This window comes from Apodemus sylvaticus, chromosome 21 (genome assembly GCF_947179515.1).
Source record: "Apodemus sylvaticus chromosome 21, mApoSyl1.1, whole genome shotgun sequence".
Taxonomy (NCBI): domain Eukaryota; kingdom Metazoa; phylum Chordata; class Mammalia; order Rodentia; family Muridae; genus Apodemus; species Apodemus sylvaticus.
In genome coordinates this window covers 3,493,940-3,510,827 of record NC_067492.1, presented here as the reverse complement: position 1 = coordinate 3,510,827, position 16,888 = coordinate 3,493,940, and the positions used below count along the sequence as shown (strand labels likewise).

Genomic DNA, 16,888 nt, shown 5'->3' with positions numbered 1-16,888 from the left:
CTGCACAGCAGTACGGAGGCCCTAGTACCTCAAATCTACCTGAAGCATGAGGCCTGGCACCCTCTTCTCCTCATTGTCTTAGCATGCTTTGTATCACATCCCAAAGTGCAAGCAGGGAAGGAATTGTGTGTATGTGTGTGTGTGTGTGTGTGCACGCACGCGTGCATGTACATATGCATGCGTGTCTGTGTGCACAGGTGCCTTTGTATGCATGTGTGCTCACATGTCTGTGTATGTGCACATGTGTGTGCACACATATCTATGTGTATGTGCACATGTGTGTATGTGTACAAGTTTATCTGAGTGTACATGTGTCTTTGCGCCCATAGTACTTGGACTGAACACTTGTGTGACCTTGAGTGGCTTTTGCATGGGTTCTGGGGATCTGACTCTAGGCCTCATGTTTGTGTGGCAGCCACTTTACTGACTGAGCTGTGTCCACAGCCCCAAGGCGAGGAATGTTTGGATGCCGGATAACAACAGCAGCGAACCAGCCACAGTGAAGGAGGAGGTGCCAGGGAGAAGATGCTGGTGCACCTGCGATGGCTTGCAGCAAACCTCAGAGCACACGCCTGCCCCGGTTTCTAATGGGAATCACAACACTGCATCTTAATGCTGGCGTCACAATGCTGCTTGATGCTAGGATAAAAGATGTATCACATGCAAACTGATTACAGGGAACAGAGGAATTTAACAGGACAGCATCTTCCAGCACACGGCCACCAATTAGAACTGTTTATTAATCATGATGAGCTGGTATAGATTAAAAATCAGTCGTAAACCATGAATACAATTTTTTTAAAAAACTGCATAATAAAGGGAAGGCAGCTTTCTCTTCTTCAGGGTCCACAGTGAGGGTGGCAGAAGGGCAGAAGGTGTCACAGTGCTGTGACAGAGGCAGGAAGGACAACCAAGCACAACACAGACGCATCAAAGCACATGGCTATGGCTGGACCCTGCACAGTGGACCCTGACCCACAGGACCCAAGGCCACTGGGATACCAGGGCCAGGAGAATATGTGTGTAAATAGGAGCTTGTCAAAAGATACTGGGCCACCAATGGGTTGGTCTGGGTGAGCCCAGCGGCTCATATAAATTAGAATCCAGGTTATCAGGATAAAGGGTAACAGGGCATCTGAACCCAAGGGCAATAGCAAATGGTCTTCATGCACAGTTTCCATGCAGGGTCACGAATAAGAAAACCACAGTAGGAAATGAACTCACACCTGATAGAGGGGCATTTATCGCAAAAGGACCAGTAAGTCTTGGTGAGGACGTGGGGAGAGCGACCCCTTGTGGACGATAGGAGGAGGTACTGACATTAAGGATCGTGAGAAGTTCTCAAAAAAGTTCAAGCCACTTAAAGCATTTGCCTTGGAAGCAGAGGACCTGTGTCTGAATCACACACAAAACAAAAAGGTGGACATGTAGCAGGGTGTTTGTAATCCAAGTGCTCTTTCAGCGAGATAAGCAGCAGACAGAATCTGCAGAACTTACGGGTCAGCTACCCTGGCAGATACAGCAGAGGAAACCCTACAGAGAGATCCTGCCTCAAACAGGGACGAACACCTACATGGTCCGCTGACCTTACATACATGGTACTGTGGCCTACGCACCTGTGCAAGCATATATAATCATGAGGGCATGGGCAATCACATGTTCATGCACACATATACATACACACATGCATACACACACACACACACAGTAGGAGCTGGAAAGAGCATTCAGCAGTTAAGAACATTTGCTGCTCTGCCAGAGAACCTGAGTTGGATTTCCAGTGCCCACATCAGTACGAATACTGCATGACCTCACTTTCTATGGAACAGAACAAAGTCTGACAGACAACATAACCAGCGTGATGGGGGGTGTGGCAGAGGAGGGGGACGGGGAGTGCTGGGACAAAGGTGCACAGAGTCAGGCATGTGGGATCTATTACCCAGCATAGTGATGGCGGCTGTCATCAACCATGACATTGAATGCTCTTGAAAATGGACAAAAGTATGTGATATGATACACAAAAGTAATTGACTTAATCATTATAGCATGTATACATGGCCAAATTATAACTTACCCCAAATATATATATATATATATATATATATATATATATATATATATACACACATACATATATATATATATACATACATACATATATGTATGTTTATAATAGGAATTTAAAATATGAAGTGTATGACCACATACTAAGTGCTTGAGGAGCACTGCCAGGTACCAGCCACTGCTCGAAGCAATTTACATGCACTGTTTAATGATTTACATCCAATCCCCACTGACATCAACCAGCTCTATTTGCACATAAGGAAACCTAGGCACACAGAGGACCACCATTACGCTCAGCATCCGAAAGTCAAGTGGGTAATGGGAAACAAAGGCAAGGCAGCAGAGGGCTGAGTCTGCGGATCATCCGATCAAGCTGCAGTGCCTTTTCTCATAAGAGCCCTGGGGATAGAAGCGACCTATCATACAGGGTCTGCCCCATGCCTGAGCCCCTCCTCCGCCAATGCCAACGCACCATGCGCTTAGATCCAGCCAGAGCTTAGCGCCATGCACTCGGGAATCCATCCACCGCTTCTACTCCTGTATTCGAGATACAGACACAGATGCAAATTTGACCCCTTGGATAGACGCCGGCATCACCCCAGTTTTCAACGCAAGCAGGTGAGACTTAGGCCTGTACTTAGGCACTTACGTGTATTGGTGAGGCAGGGTCAGGCTGGACGCTCTAAAACACAAACCAGAGGATGTTGGTTACCTTGCAAGGCTATGCTTGTGACAGCACACGCACACACACACACACACACACACACACACACACACACGAGGATGGGTTCTTGCCTTGAGCAGGGAGTACTGGCAGCTGGCCATGACCAGGCAGAAAAGCAGGACCCACAAGTCTCTACAGAAGCCACGATTCAGTGTCAGAAAGCCCAGGAGGGAAACCAGAACGCTGAGCAGAACGGCTATCATGTTCTCCTTCACATCTTCAGTTCTGCGCAAACACACAAGGAAACAGAGAGTGAGACTGGCATGCCCACGCCGCTATCGATGCAAGCCTTCCTATGCTCACTGACAGACAGTGACTGCACTGAGCAGGGGCTGTGCTGTTCTAGGCCTGAACCAACACTGAGCACAGGTGCTGGATATCAGTTTACTCTTGTGCTGTTTACACAAACTCCTTATTGCTACCCTAGGTGTTTGTTCTTGGAATAACGGAAACCTGATCATGCTGACTTCCTTGGCCACATGCACCAGGTCTGCGAGGCAACTGGTGGTTACAACCGAAGCCTGGAATGTCTCAGAACTACACAGGCTCCTGTCAGCATTGACGCCTGGGTAATCGTTTCCAGACTGATCGTTTCTGGAGTCGGGGTTTAATGCCCAGATCCAGGAGCAGGAAGCTTCTGAGGAAGAAGTGACTCCCAGACAGTACAGGGAACCTAGCTGGGTGAGCTTGGCCACACAGTCTTTTGGGTTGATTTTGTTTTAGAGTCTTCTACATAAGATGGAAGATGCAGAGGGCACTCCTCCAGACATGAGGTCTTATTAGGATTGTGTGGAAGTGTAAAGGGGTATCTAGAGCATCATCAAAGAGGGGGCTAATTGAGTTAACCAATTAAGGTGAGATGGAAGGGTCTACAACAGGAAGGGTCCATTTTGTTCCTTACAAGTTTTCTGTTGTCCCTGATCGAACATGAGCCCTGTGAAGGCATACATGAAGCCTGTGGGGCTATGGTGTGGCAGGCAGGTCACGGTCACACACACACACACACACACACACACACACACATGAGGTCTTATTAGGATAGTGTGGAAGTGTAAAGGGGTATCTAGAGCATCATCAAAGAGGGGGCTAATTGAGTTAACCAATTAAGGTGAGATGGAAGGGTCTACAACAGGAAGGGTCCATTTTGTTCCTTACAAGTTTTCTGTTGTCCCTGATCGAACATGAGCCCTGTGAAGGCATACATGAAGCCTGTGGGGTTCCTGGGCTATGGTGTGGCAGGCAGGTCACACACACACACACACACACACACACACACACCTACAAAGAGATTTGTTATTCATAATTGAGGTTAACACAGCCTATTCCTTGTTACAGAAAAAATGTAGCATTTTTAAAGCCTCATCTAGCTGAGTGCATTAACATGCATTGCTAGCTACAGAATCGACATTCCACTCCTACGAATGCCCCAGGGTAACATGGCATTGTTAGCAAAGCAGTTACAATGGTGTTCCCTGACTGGGGGGGGGGGGGGGCAGGTGTCCTGAAATTTACCGCTGTAATTTTGCAAGACTATCGTTTTTTTTCTGCATGTGATCACACCATTTAAGACAAGGCTGAACCATCACTGTAACAAGTAGTCACTACGGGACAGGCGGCAGTTCGGCGGCCCTACCACTGCCCCACAGGCTGGCACCAAGCTCTGAACAGACCCTGCTATGCAAGCATTAGAGTTCCTACCATCGATTTTAAAACCAGCCCCTACCAGAGCCACAGCCTCTCTGAAAACCCTAGTATTCTCCTCTGCACCTTCCGACAGGGGAGCCCACAAACAGGAAACCCCACTCTAAGCCTGTCTTCACCAGAGCAAACTTGAACCTCCCTGCTCCCCCCCCCCCAGGCACCATATCTCCAGCCACAAAGTGTTTTATTTAGGTGCAATAATAAGGGGGTGTACTGGCTAGTTGTGTGTGTCAACTTGACACAGGCTGGAGCATCACAGAGAAAGGAGCTTCAGTTGGGGAAATGCCTCCATGAGATCCAGCTGTGGGGTATTTTCTCAATTAGTGATCAAGTGGGGAGGGCCCCTTGTGGGTGGTTCCACCTTTGGGCTGGTGCTCTTGGATTCTATAAGAGAGCAGCAGGCTGAGCAAGCCAGGGAAAGCAAGCCAGTAAGAAACATCCTTCCATGGCCTCTGCATCAGCTCCTGTTTCTTAACCTGCTTGAGTTCCAGTCCTGATTTCCTTTAGTGATGAACTGCAACATGGAAATGTAAGCTGAATAAACCCTTTCCTCCCCAATTTGCTTCTTGGTCATGATGTTGTGCAGGAATAGAAACCCTGACTAAGACAGGTGGAGAAAAGGGCCTCCTCCTGCTGATGAAACTGAAAGTATTCCTACCAAAACAGGGCAGGGCATGAGCAAACCAAAGCAGACTATCCCAAGGCCAACCCGCGCCCAAGCCCACAGTGCTCCGTCATCACTTCACTTGGCAACTGTGAAATTCAATGTCTAAGTCACTGTGGTTCACAGCCAAGTGGGGTATGGGCTGGAGATATCCTAGCGACCTTAGCAAGCAGCAAGGTGCATTTTAGGAGCATGTGAGAGCATGCTCGCCGGTGTCCTCCCTTGTTTTCCAGCCACGCCTCCGCGTGCCTGACAGCTTACCGGTCCAGCAGCGCCAGCAAAGTGAGTCGGTCATACCAGACTTTAATCCACTTCCCAGGGAAGATGATGAATTTGTAGAACTGCTCTCGGTTAAACTTCCCTTGTGCTGAAGAGCGTGATGAGTCTTCCAGATCCTGACTGACCTGCTTCATACAACAGAAACAAAACAGACCAAAGGCAGAATGAGTGTCACTATGATAAGTCCTAGTCACAAAACATCTCAGAGTTTCAAAACACAAGGAGGGATGGCTCAGCGGTTAAAAGTGCTGTCTGTTCTTGCAGAGGATGGCGGGTTCAGTTCTCAGCACTCACATGGAGGTTTACAACCATCTCTACCTCCAGATTCAGGGCTCTGACATACTCTGCAGGCTTCTTCATGGATGTGGTACACATAAATTCATACAGGTGTTAACACACAGAGAGAGAACACACATGCACACACCCACACCACATACATGTGCATGCAAGCATGCACGAATGCACATGCATGCACGAACACTTGCACACACGCAACACACACTTGCACACATGCAGGCACACACCACACATATAACACATATGCACACACAAGCACACACATACATACCACACAGAGGCACATACCACACACACACACACCACACACACACCACACATGCACACATAAGCATATATATATATACCATACACAGGCACACACACAACACAAACATGTACACACACACACACACACAGGCACATACAACACACACACACACACAAATCCTGAAAGTAGAACTCAGTGGTGGAGAAACTGTCTAGCATGCTTGAAGCCCTGAGTTCAACACTACTACTGAAACAAGATATGAAGCAAAAACAGATGGCCAGATTCCAACATACTCTGCTTTAAAAGGCCAGTCTAGGAAAAGAATAATGATTAAAATCACACAGGTTCCATGAAGATGTGATCGCCGAAACCCTGGCAGCGCTCACCACTGAAAACACTTCTGCTAGTTAGACAAGGCGCTCCTGGGAAATAGTTATTGTGTAAGACAAGAGTCCAAGGAAATATTTTAAATGGTTTAATCTTTAACTTCTATTAAATATAATGCTGAAGTCAATATACAAGTTTTACCCCAAAGAGGCTTTCATTGGAGGTCACAAGGTCACTGACAAAGTCTGCCCTAAAAGCAGAGCAAGGGGGAACAGTAGCTCATGAAGTGCTCACTCCCCAGACACAGCATCTGTAAAAAGCCAGTCGTGATGATGTATGACTGTACCCCAGCACTGGGGAGGTTCAGATGGACGCCTGAGGCTGACACACCAGCCAGTTTAGACTTCTTGGTGAGCACCAGGCCACAGAGACCCTGCTTCAAAAACTAAAGTGGAGAATGGCTGATAAACCGCAGTGGATGTTAACCTGTGGCCTCTGCACACATGAGCATGCATGTGCACAAAACCTGTGGGTATGTGTTCATGTGTATGTGCACTTGAATGTGTGTGTACTCATGTATATGTACATATGTGTGTGAACTCGTGTATGTGTGTGTGTGCACACGTGTGTATGTGTGTGTGTGCTAATTCTTCAGAGTCTGGTGCATCTAGACAAACTTAAAAATGATGCAGGAAGTGGGGGGAGTGACCAACAGTGAGGTCACCAGGGGATGACATGGTGAGGAACCAGAGTTTAGAACAGGAGATCAAGCAGAAGGTGGGGTGTCCACCAGCAGCCATCTCTGCAATCTGGGACCCCAGCATTCAGATGAACTAAGTCCACCCTACATCAGCTCCCCCACCTAGGGGGCTGCATGGAAGACCGCCTGCCTCAGGCTGGGTGTGAGGTGACAGGGACCCGAGGCTCTGAGACTTCAGGACCATGAGTCTCCTCCTCCCGTCTCTGCAGTTTTGCATCCCTCAGTCATACTCTGTGGATGCTCCAAATCCCTGAGAGAATTTACCTTAAAGCATCTCTGCGGAAACAAAAATATGCTTTAATCTGGATGAGTGGAGCTTTGATGTGTAGCTCAAAGAAATTCACACAGATCAAAGTCCAAAGCAAGAGAGACATAAAAAAATAAATAAATAAAATAACAATAAAAAAACCACCATGAGCAACAAAAAAACCTAAAACACAAAAATATGTCAGCCCATGCTAGTACGCACCCGCACGCACCTGCACCCACACCCCCTGGGTGAGTTTGGGAATTGTAATCCACAACTTTAAGGACAGTGACTGATGTCCAAGAAGCTGGTATGTGTTCAGCATTGCCCAGGTGCTCCTTCACAGGTTCACAGACCCTTGCAGAGCCCTGGGCAAGGGCAGGTTCTACCTTCTTGGCAGCACCGAGATTAACTAGTTAACTTGGCTCAAGGACCAGGAGGTGATCCTGAACATAAAGTACTGATGCATACACAAGGCATAGGAAAGGAAAACCACTCTGTCCTTAGAACAACACTCAGAAGCCCCTGGGCAGGGCTAGAGTAGACTGAGACTCTGAGAGCAACCTGAGTACTGGGCTCTTGTTTTAGCTATGGTTACTACTGCTGGGATGAAGGAGCTCGCTGACTTACTAGGACCTGTGTTTGACCTTTAGAGGTCCAGGAAAGATGGTGGCCTCACAGACACAGGCTGAAGAGATGAAGCTGTGTGACACACAGTCCTCAGGGAAGAAGGCCAATAGTGCAGTCCCTGATGGTCAGTGGGCAGAGCCAGCCCTACCCAGAGCCAGGCAGGAGCTGTACACACAGCCACCACACTGAATCTGTCCAGTTTTACTGTCCATGTAAGCATATTTGGCCTGTATGTATCTCTGCGTCATGTTCATGCCTGGTGCCTGTGGAACTTGAGGTAGGTGGCTGTAAGCTATCATATGGTACTGGGAATCAAACCCAGGTCATCTGCAACAACAGCCAGTGCTAGTAACCATAGAGTCATCTTTCCATCCCTCATTCATTTAATTTTAAAGTTAGCATATGGGGTACTGAGTATTTTTCTGGCTTTTTCCAACAATGGATATTTTAATGATTCTCCTCTGGCTCATTTCCTCTTCCCTACCCTACTCTCTCTTCCTCTTTCATGTTCCACGGATCTTTTCACTAAACCCCAGTCCTTCCTCATATCCCGCTTGCCCCCTCTCATGGTGTCCGCATGTGAGTGCAGGTGTCAAGGGTGGCCAGAAGGGGGCAGCAAATGCTCAGGAGCTGGGGCCCTAGTAGGTTGTGAGCTGCCCAGCATGGATGCTGGGCACCGAGTGGGGTCCTTTGCAAGAGGATGATGTGTTCTTGACTGCTCAGATGTCTCTCTAGCCCCTACTTTTAAAGAAACTTCTACAGTGAGTCCCACGATGACTCTACTAGTGTGCACTGCACCAGCACTGAACACCAGCAAGTTTCTGGTGACAGCTGTTCTGTCTGGCGTGAGGTGGCATTTGCATTCAGGTGGATATTGGATGCTTCTTAAATTATTCATTGGTTGTTTGTGTTTCTTCTGAAAACTGTCTTCCTTTTCCGTTAGCCACAGGGTGATAAATTTTCAAAATACAATATTAGAAGACTTCTTTGAGAAATTTTTAAGAGCCATCTTAAAACCAGATATAAAGTTATATTATTGATACTTTAGATTTAGAAACTTTGACAGGAAGAAGACAAACATGGAAACTAAGAAACTTCATGAGGACTTGAGCTTACCCATCTGTAACCCTTGGTGCTCAGGCTACACCTTCCAAGAGGCCCACCTGCTTAGAAGTCAACCCCAAGAATCCCTTCCCCTGAGACGCCTGCCCTGCCTCCGTGAGGTCCGCACTGCAGTTGTCACTCATAGGCAGGCCTGTCTCAGTGCCCAGCCGTCCATGGTACCGCTGCCAGGGGACCCTTGCTCTGGCTCCCCTGAGTCTCAGTAAAGCTTCCCTGGATGATGGAATGAACATTATCGAGGAATTTCTTAGTAAAATAACAGAAGGCTTCATGTTTTCCACTTGATGTCACCCAAATCAACAACAAAAAGCCAAATCAAATATTTAAGATTTCCAAATCAAATATTTAAGAATCTTGGCATGCTTAGTAAATAAATACAAGGTTATCATGATTTTTTAAAAAGCAGATATCTTTTTAAACTATGTAGGGGGAGGTAGAAGAGCCAACTATGCTCTTGAGGGGTTTGGTGCATTCAAACAACCAAGATCAATATGAATGGATTTCTATCGCATCTGGGAAAGGGACTGATCAGCAAAACACTGCAATGTCAGCAGAGGGTTACCTGCCATCGGCATGGTATTTTCTGTCATTCAGTAGACAGACCTGTAGTGATGTTTTATGGGAAACTCAGAGTGAGATCTGACTCTAGGAGACAGACCTTAAGATCTGCTGCTGGGGCTGGGAAGTGACTCGGTCAGTAAAATCTTCATCACAGAAGCAGGAGGGATGAGTTTGATCCACAGAACCCACTTGGAAAAAAACAAACAAGCCACCCATAAGTGGTGCGCCTTTGTGATCCCGACAATGAGGAGGCAGAGGTGGGTGGATCCTTGAAGCTTGCTGGCCAGCCAGTCTTACCTACCTGGAGAGTCCTACAGTAATGGGGGACATTGTCTCAAGAGAGGCAGCCAGTGATCCTGAGGATGACACCAAGGGTGACACCCGAAACTGTCCTCTAAACTCCTAACATGCATGCATACTTGCATACATATATTTACATATGTGTGCCTGCATCCACACATACATGCCCTGACATGATACATACATGCATGCCTGTGCATGTGCACACACACACACACACACACACACACACACTAAGAAGACCCAGGGCTTCTACAGCACCCATGAACAACAACACTGGTACACACATACCCTTGGGGTTTCTGACTGCGTCCTCCGAGCCACCATGAGTAACAGCTGTTGTTGAAGGGCGCTGACTGCAGGGTCCCCTGAAGATGGATCTGGACTTCCTGTAGTGGTGGTGCTGGAGGAACTGAGAAGAATCTCTCTGAGAACAGAGAAAAACAACCCTGTGGTGACCAGCTTGCATTAGGACACATCTATTTATTACCCAGAAATCCAAGGAGACAGGGATATGCAGCAAAGGCAGGGACTGTCTGGGTCTCGATCCTTGTGCTCTCAATAATGAGTTTAACATTCTGTGTGTGAGGCTGGCTACAGGTGCAAAGCCTACAGCCCTCGGCCCAGATACGGGTGGTGTTGGTGCCTGGATACTTGGTGTTCAGCTCTGATTTCCTGTACATTAATGTTACTATGGCAACTGCTACAGATAGACATGGAAATTCACAGACCCCAACCAGAAGAGGCAGTAATGCAAACCCGTGTAACGATGACATTAGTTGTGAATTTGGAGGGTTATAGAACTGCCTCGGGTAGGTCTGAGAGTAAGTTTCTAGATTGGGGCAACGAAGGCATGCAGACCTACCCTGAACAGTGTGTGACCTTTAACATCGTGGGAGAAATAAAGGAAGAGGTGGGAAGACCACAATATTCTCTGCTTCCTGACTGTGACTGCTCCCCCAGCCGCATCCTCCTCACCATGATGGAGCGCACCCTCAAACGGTGAGCCAGGGCAAGCCCTTCCGTCCTCGAGTTGCTTTTGCTGGGTGTTTGATCACAGTAATGGGGAAAGGAACTATGGCATTCTGCTGGGTCCCCAACCCCAGCATTCTGTCAGCCTCAGTGACAAGACGGGTCCCATCATACATTGGTCTAGCCAGTACTTTGTCACAGGATTTTCCCTGTCCAATTACACTAGTGCAGAAGAGGCCTGTGATTGGACAGGGAAAAGGGAGGCAGAGCTAAGAGTTGCAGAGACAGGGAGCATCTGGGGGTGGGGGGGGAGACGGCAGCAGGCTTGAATCAGCGTGACTATGACCAGCCACAGCTTGTTACAACATCATAAAGGTTAGAATATTGGAATAATTTATCTAAGCTAGGTGGACAGTTTTTATCCTTATCAACTGGCTCTGAAATTATTGTATTGGCATCTTGTAAATTGTGATTTTATTGATACATAAATCTGATTGGTTAATTAAGCTTTAAGAGTTTTAATTCTACCAGGTAACTAGGTGACATGATGGCTGACCATGAGGTGTGTAGGGTGTTGCATGGTAGCAAGAGGAATTTGGGGGCGGGGAGATCCCACTGGAGTGTTGGTGGGCCGAGAGACTGTACACGTGAGATCATCTGTCGGGGGCCCTGGGGCCCACCAGTTGCCGGCACTAGCACAGAAATGTGCTAGTTCAGTTTTTTAATATGTCCCACAATAGTAAATGGCTTGGAACTGGATATAAAACACAGTTCTAAGGAGTCATTTCGGGACATATTTTATTAGTGGAGAAATCCCACCTTTGCCTTCTGTATTTTTGACAATTCCAGGGAGAGAACTCAAGTCTCCAGTGCTTGACAGGATCTTGCCAGTCCCTTTCCGACTTACTTTTTGAGACAATGTCTCTCACTTTTGACCTGAAACTTGGCAACCCATCTAGGCTAGCTGGCTGGCCAGTCCCATGGTCTATCGTCCCCAACACTGCCACTACACCCAGCTTTTCTACATGAATTTCGGGGTGGCATTCATACTGTGCATTTATGGGCTAGCCATCTCCCCAGCCAAAATGTTTTACTCTCCAAGATAATATTTCCTCCTGTTTAATCCATTCTGAGTTGAATCTTCAGTAGCCTGCACTGCAGACTGTGTTTATAGAGGGAAGCGGTGTGTCAGCAATGGGATGTGCCCTCTAACCTCTACTGCTCACTATCCTCCCACAATCCTTCCCTTCTCATCTCCTGACTTCTGTGTTTACTCGGTCACACACACACACACACACACACACACACACACACACACACACGATTCCTCTATACTTGTATGATGTAATTTATGACTAAGGATGATTCAATGAAGCCTTTCTTACAAAGAACTGTGCTAGGTGCTGACCAGGTAAGACAGCATGACAGAACCCCAAGACTCTAAACCGGAGTTCATGGTCTGGGAACGAAACTCAGTTCATCTGCAAGAGCAGAATGGGCTCTGAACCACAGTTTAGATATCAAATAGGCTCCTCAAAGACTCATGTGTTTGAACACCTGCTCTCCAGCTGGTGGCGCTGTTTTGAGGAGCTGTGAAACCTTTGGGGGGTGGAATCCCTGGGGATGGTGGACACTGAAGGTTACAGTCCAGGCCTGCTTGCGATCCAGTCTGTTTCCTGGCTTACTAGAATGTGAACACTGCTTCTGTACCGTCTTCCCTAACATGATGGACAGTTGGTTCTCTGTGATACCACGACTTGGAATCAATCCTCACCCGTCAACCCTCTGCTGTCAGGTACTCGGTCACAGCAATGAGAACAGCCCACGAACACACTATGTTATTCTGAATGTCTGCCCCCTAGGGAGCACTCCCCTGGCTGATCAGCTCACCACGCTTGCCACCCACCGATGGACTGGCCCCCCACATCTATCAAGACAGCTTTTCACTACGTCACTGCTGGTTTACACGGACACTGCTGAGTGACACGACTTGTAGCGAGATAAAATCAAAATGGAAGTTCCTCGACAGGATAGGACAGAGATTCAGGAGTTTGCTGCGAGAGCTGCACAGAAGCCAAGAAGCTAAGTAGGCGACATGTCAGGTGAGGGAAGTCATGATGACACACGGACAGGAGAGGGGACCACACCACATACGGGGAGCTGGGGGTACACCGACTGTCCTGCTGACTGCTACAGGAGGTGCCTGCTGATGCTTCCTGCCAAGATGCAGGACTCCAAGGAGGGGCCACTCCTGGGCTCGATTCCCACATATTAGCAAGCATGCTTCTAATTGCAAAACAGCATGCTATAAACAGAAATGGAGCTAAGCCGCGGCTGCACTGCTAGCTACCTCTGCTTTGAGCACATGGTCTTGCCACCTTTGGTCTACACCTGTGAGAGAGGCGCTTCCTTCCTAGGGGTGTAGGAACTAGAACAGACTAGACAGAATGTCCTGATGGAACCTCTACGTCGGACACAGGTAAGAGGCTTTGGTCTCTCTGTTGCCTCTTGATGGGGAACTTGGCCTGAGTCTCCCCATTAGGTAGCAAGATGGCTGCCAGCCTTTCCATAGATGATGCCTTGGCTCCGACTGCAGTGGTGAAAAAGGTCCAGCATCCATCCATCATTATCTAACAAAGACTCACACGACAGACCAGCTTCCCTCTCGAGGAGCCTCTTCCGCTAGCTTTGGCTGGGTCCTTATCACAAGCACACACTGTCACCTCTGCTGGCTCCTGGGCAGCCTGGAGGGACAAGTCTGTGATTAGCAAGACTGTACCTCAAATGGAGCTGCTCTTCCCGGGCCCATTCTCCTCCTCTAGGCTATGGCGGGCTGCGGCATTAAAGGATCATGAGACCAGTGCTCTCTGCTGCACTAACGAGCATCACACTCCAGGACTGTTTTTAGGGATGTCAGGGACGTTCCTACCTCCTCTGAAACATCTGAGGGATGGAGAGAGCCCACTCTCTGGAATGACCTTCTCGGTGACACCACCAGGTCTCCATTGGCCTGAGACTGGGTTGGTCTCAGGTCAATAGTTCTCCTCAGGATGAAAGCAGGAGATCGAGCACTTGGAGAAGTGGGGGTGGAGGGGGTGGGGGGTGTGAGGAGGTGGGAGAGGGGGGTTGGTGGTGTAGGGGGTGACAAGACAAGCCAGCCCTGGAAAGGGACAAAAAGGCTGAACCTGAGCTGCGCCCTGGTGGCGCCAACCTGGAATTCCAGCATTTGGGTGGCTGATGCAGGCGGATAGCCGGAAGTCTGAGGCTAATCTGGGTTTCATAGTGTGAGGACTAGCATCTCTGCTGGGCTGGGTGGGACAGGGCTGGGTCTGGGATAAACAGAAAGGGGTTAGAGTCCCTGTGTTCCACTGGCCCTAGCTCCCCTACCCATCTACGGAAGCTACAAAATGACCCAAGGGTTATGCTGCTTTCTCCCAGTGACAAAGAAACTATCACCAAAAATTCCCCATCCTCACCGGGTTTTAAAACAAGCATCTTCTGCCCCCCTGGAGACTGTATCTCTTTGGTGTGTCCTTGCCAAGGCTGCAGGTTCTTTGTGGGATGGATGGGAAGGGCACAGGGAGGGAGGCCTTAGGAAGGGAGTTAGTGTAACAAGCTCACTGGCTGTGGAGGACACTGAAGGACAGCAGCCCAGTGGGGGATGGGCGGAAGGCCTCTAACAGGGAGCAGGACTTTGATGTGGGATCAACTCGCCTCCCACAGCACAAATGAGGGGAAGTCTCTGAGAGGCCACAGAGGAAAAGCAAGCGGGTAGAGAATGCCCTCATGTGGCAGCCGGGGGTGTGTGCAGCCACAAGGTCTCTCAGCTTCAGCTTGGAATTTCATTCCTGGAACTTGGGGCCTCTTAACCTTGTGTCTGAAACCCCAGGATGAAGACCACTGCAGGAGGAGAAGAGATCAACAAAGACTGAGAAACCAGAGAGGGCGTGGGAGAAACCACAGGAAGGCCCCCTCCAGTACCATCACCTGGCCCTCTGTGTGATCAAAGCTGGCAAGAATTTTCAAGTCTCTAACACTGATGCAGCAAACACAGTTCTTCGCCTAAGGATAAATATCCCCAGTGAGAGCTGAAGTGTGCTGTTAAAAGTGCAGTTGATGGCATTCACTGAGGAGCCCCACACCTCCCTGTTCTGTCCCCAGCCCTGCCCTTCCAAAATCAAGGTCTTTACTTCCTTGGAATAAAGCAAGAATCAGAAGATTATTTCTGGAATGCCTCTGACTGCTTCCCTTCTTTGGAAGCCATGTGCTGCTCCCTTAAACACTGTGGCTGTGGTCTGAGGAGATGCCTCAGTTACTCTGGCTTAGTGGTGTGTGAGTATCAGCCCAGAAACAGGAAACAGAGGCGGGAGGAAGAATCAAGGTTCAAGACCATCCTGGGCTGCGTGTCTCAAAAAATCAAACAAACCAAACAACCAACCAAACAAAACAAAACAAAGGCTCAGTCAATGAAGTGCTTGCCCTGCAAGTTTGAGGAGCCGGGATTATGGTCCCCAGAACCCACGTGGTGAACTATGATGATGTGAGCTTGTTTTCCCAGCCCTGAGGAGGCAGGGACAGGTGTGTGTTCCTGGGACTCACCAGCCAGCCTGGCCTGCTAGAACTCCAGGTCAATGAGAAACTCTATCTCAAATGATATTTGAAGTTCTCTTCTGGCTTATACATGCACACGCACATGTGTGCATGTATGTATGTATATATGTACACACACACACACAGCAGGGTGGCTAGTGGGATTTTAGTCACAAGGACTGCGAAGGAGCAGTGGATATCTGATGTGCAATGAGAATCATCTCAACCCCGAACATCTGTTCACTCTCCAGGCAACTTCTTCCATTTCCTGGGCTGATGGCCTACATCCAGATCAGTTTTCAGGCTGATCAGCTCACTTTGGGCTCTGAACTAGTAAATCGGTCCTGCGTTCTGGCCAGTTAAACATGAAGCAGATTTATTGTCAGGCAGCATTTTCCAGCAGCCCCTGGAAATGCTGAGAATCAAGTTTCTGGGGAAGAGCAGAGTACAATCAGATATCCTTCCCAAAGGCGCCTGCTTGAAGAACAGCTAGCGTGTGACTCAGGGTGCTCTGCAAGCCTCTGTGAGCCTCTGCGGTGGGGGCGGGGAGGGGGGTTTCTGGTCTCACAGTGTTTGGGGGGGCAGGAAGGGAAATGAACTTCCCTCTCAGCTTCCTTCAGGAATCCCCAAAACGACATGGAAGTTACACGGCTCACAGGTCCCCATTCAGAGCAGAGCATCTGGGACATAAAACAGTTCCGTGAGGACCAGGCCTCACAATGGCTGAGAGTCACTTTCCTGCCAGTAACGGGATCCAGTTTTACAGCTAGTTGGAGGTGCTCCCAGCCACTGAGGTCACCCTAGAGGGGAAGAGCTGTTTTCCTTCCAGTACCTTCTATGGTAACTAGCTTACGGAGCCCTAACCAGGCTCACTTCCGATCTCAAAGTCAACATTTTTATTCGCAGTGGGTGGAGGATTCAGAACTCAACAGCCTTAAGAGTTAAGAGACAGAATATTAAGTACACACACCAAAGCTGCCCTAGGTGCCAAGGTGTTGGATCACAGGCTGCTAGGGGAACGCCATGCTCTTAGATGCCCACTTCACAAACAGGAAAGTACCTGCTGAGAATGGGCTTCCTCCTGATCAGATGCCAGGACAAATGCCAGGGGTGACGCCAGGATAAGCAATCATGAACTTTGTCTTCCTTTTCTAGGTAGAAGAAACCTGACACTATAGAGTGCCCTCCATAGAGGGCACTGTCCTGGATGCTGTTCAAAAGTGTGCATGTATGTGTGCGTGTGTGTACACATGCATACATTCATGTGTGTATACATGTGTGTGCATGTGTATACATGTGTGCACATCAGTGTGTACATTCATGTGTGTACATGTGTGTGCATTCACAAGTGTATACATGTGTGTGTGTACACATGTGTGCATTTGCATGTATAGGCATGT

The 16,888-nt window shown here is 48.5% G+C and overlaps 1 protein-coding gene across 1 annotated transcript in view; it reads right to left on the bottom strand.

Annotated features, from left to right (window-relative positions):
- Positions 1-16,888, bottom strand: part of Pcnx2 (pecanex 2) — a 153,726-nt gene that overhangs the window by 108,431 nt on the left and 28,407 nt on the right. Inside the window, exons 9-12 of the mRNA XM_052167115.1 lie at positions 10,218-10,353; positions 5,415-5,560; positions 2,860-3,013; positions 2,714-2,746 (exon numbers count right to left, since the gene is read on the bottom strand). Of these exons, the coding sequence (XP_052023075.1) occupies positions 2,714-2,746; positions 2,860-3,013; positions 5,415-5,560; positions 10,218-10,353 (469 nt within the window). The remainder of the gene's footprint in view (positions 1-2,713; positions 2,747-2,859; positions 3,014-5,414; positions 5,561-10,217; positions 10,354-16,888) is intronic.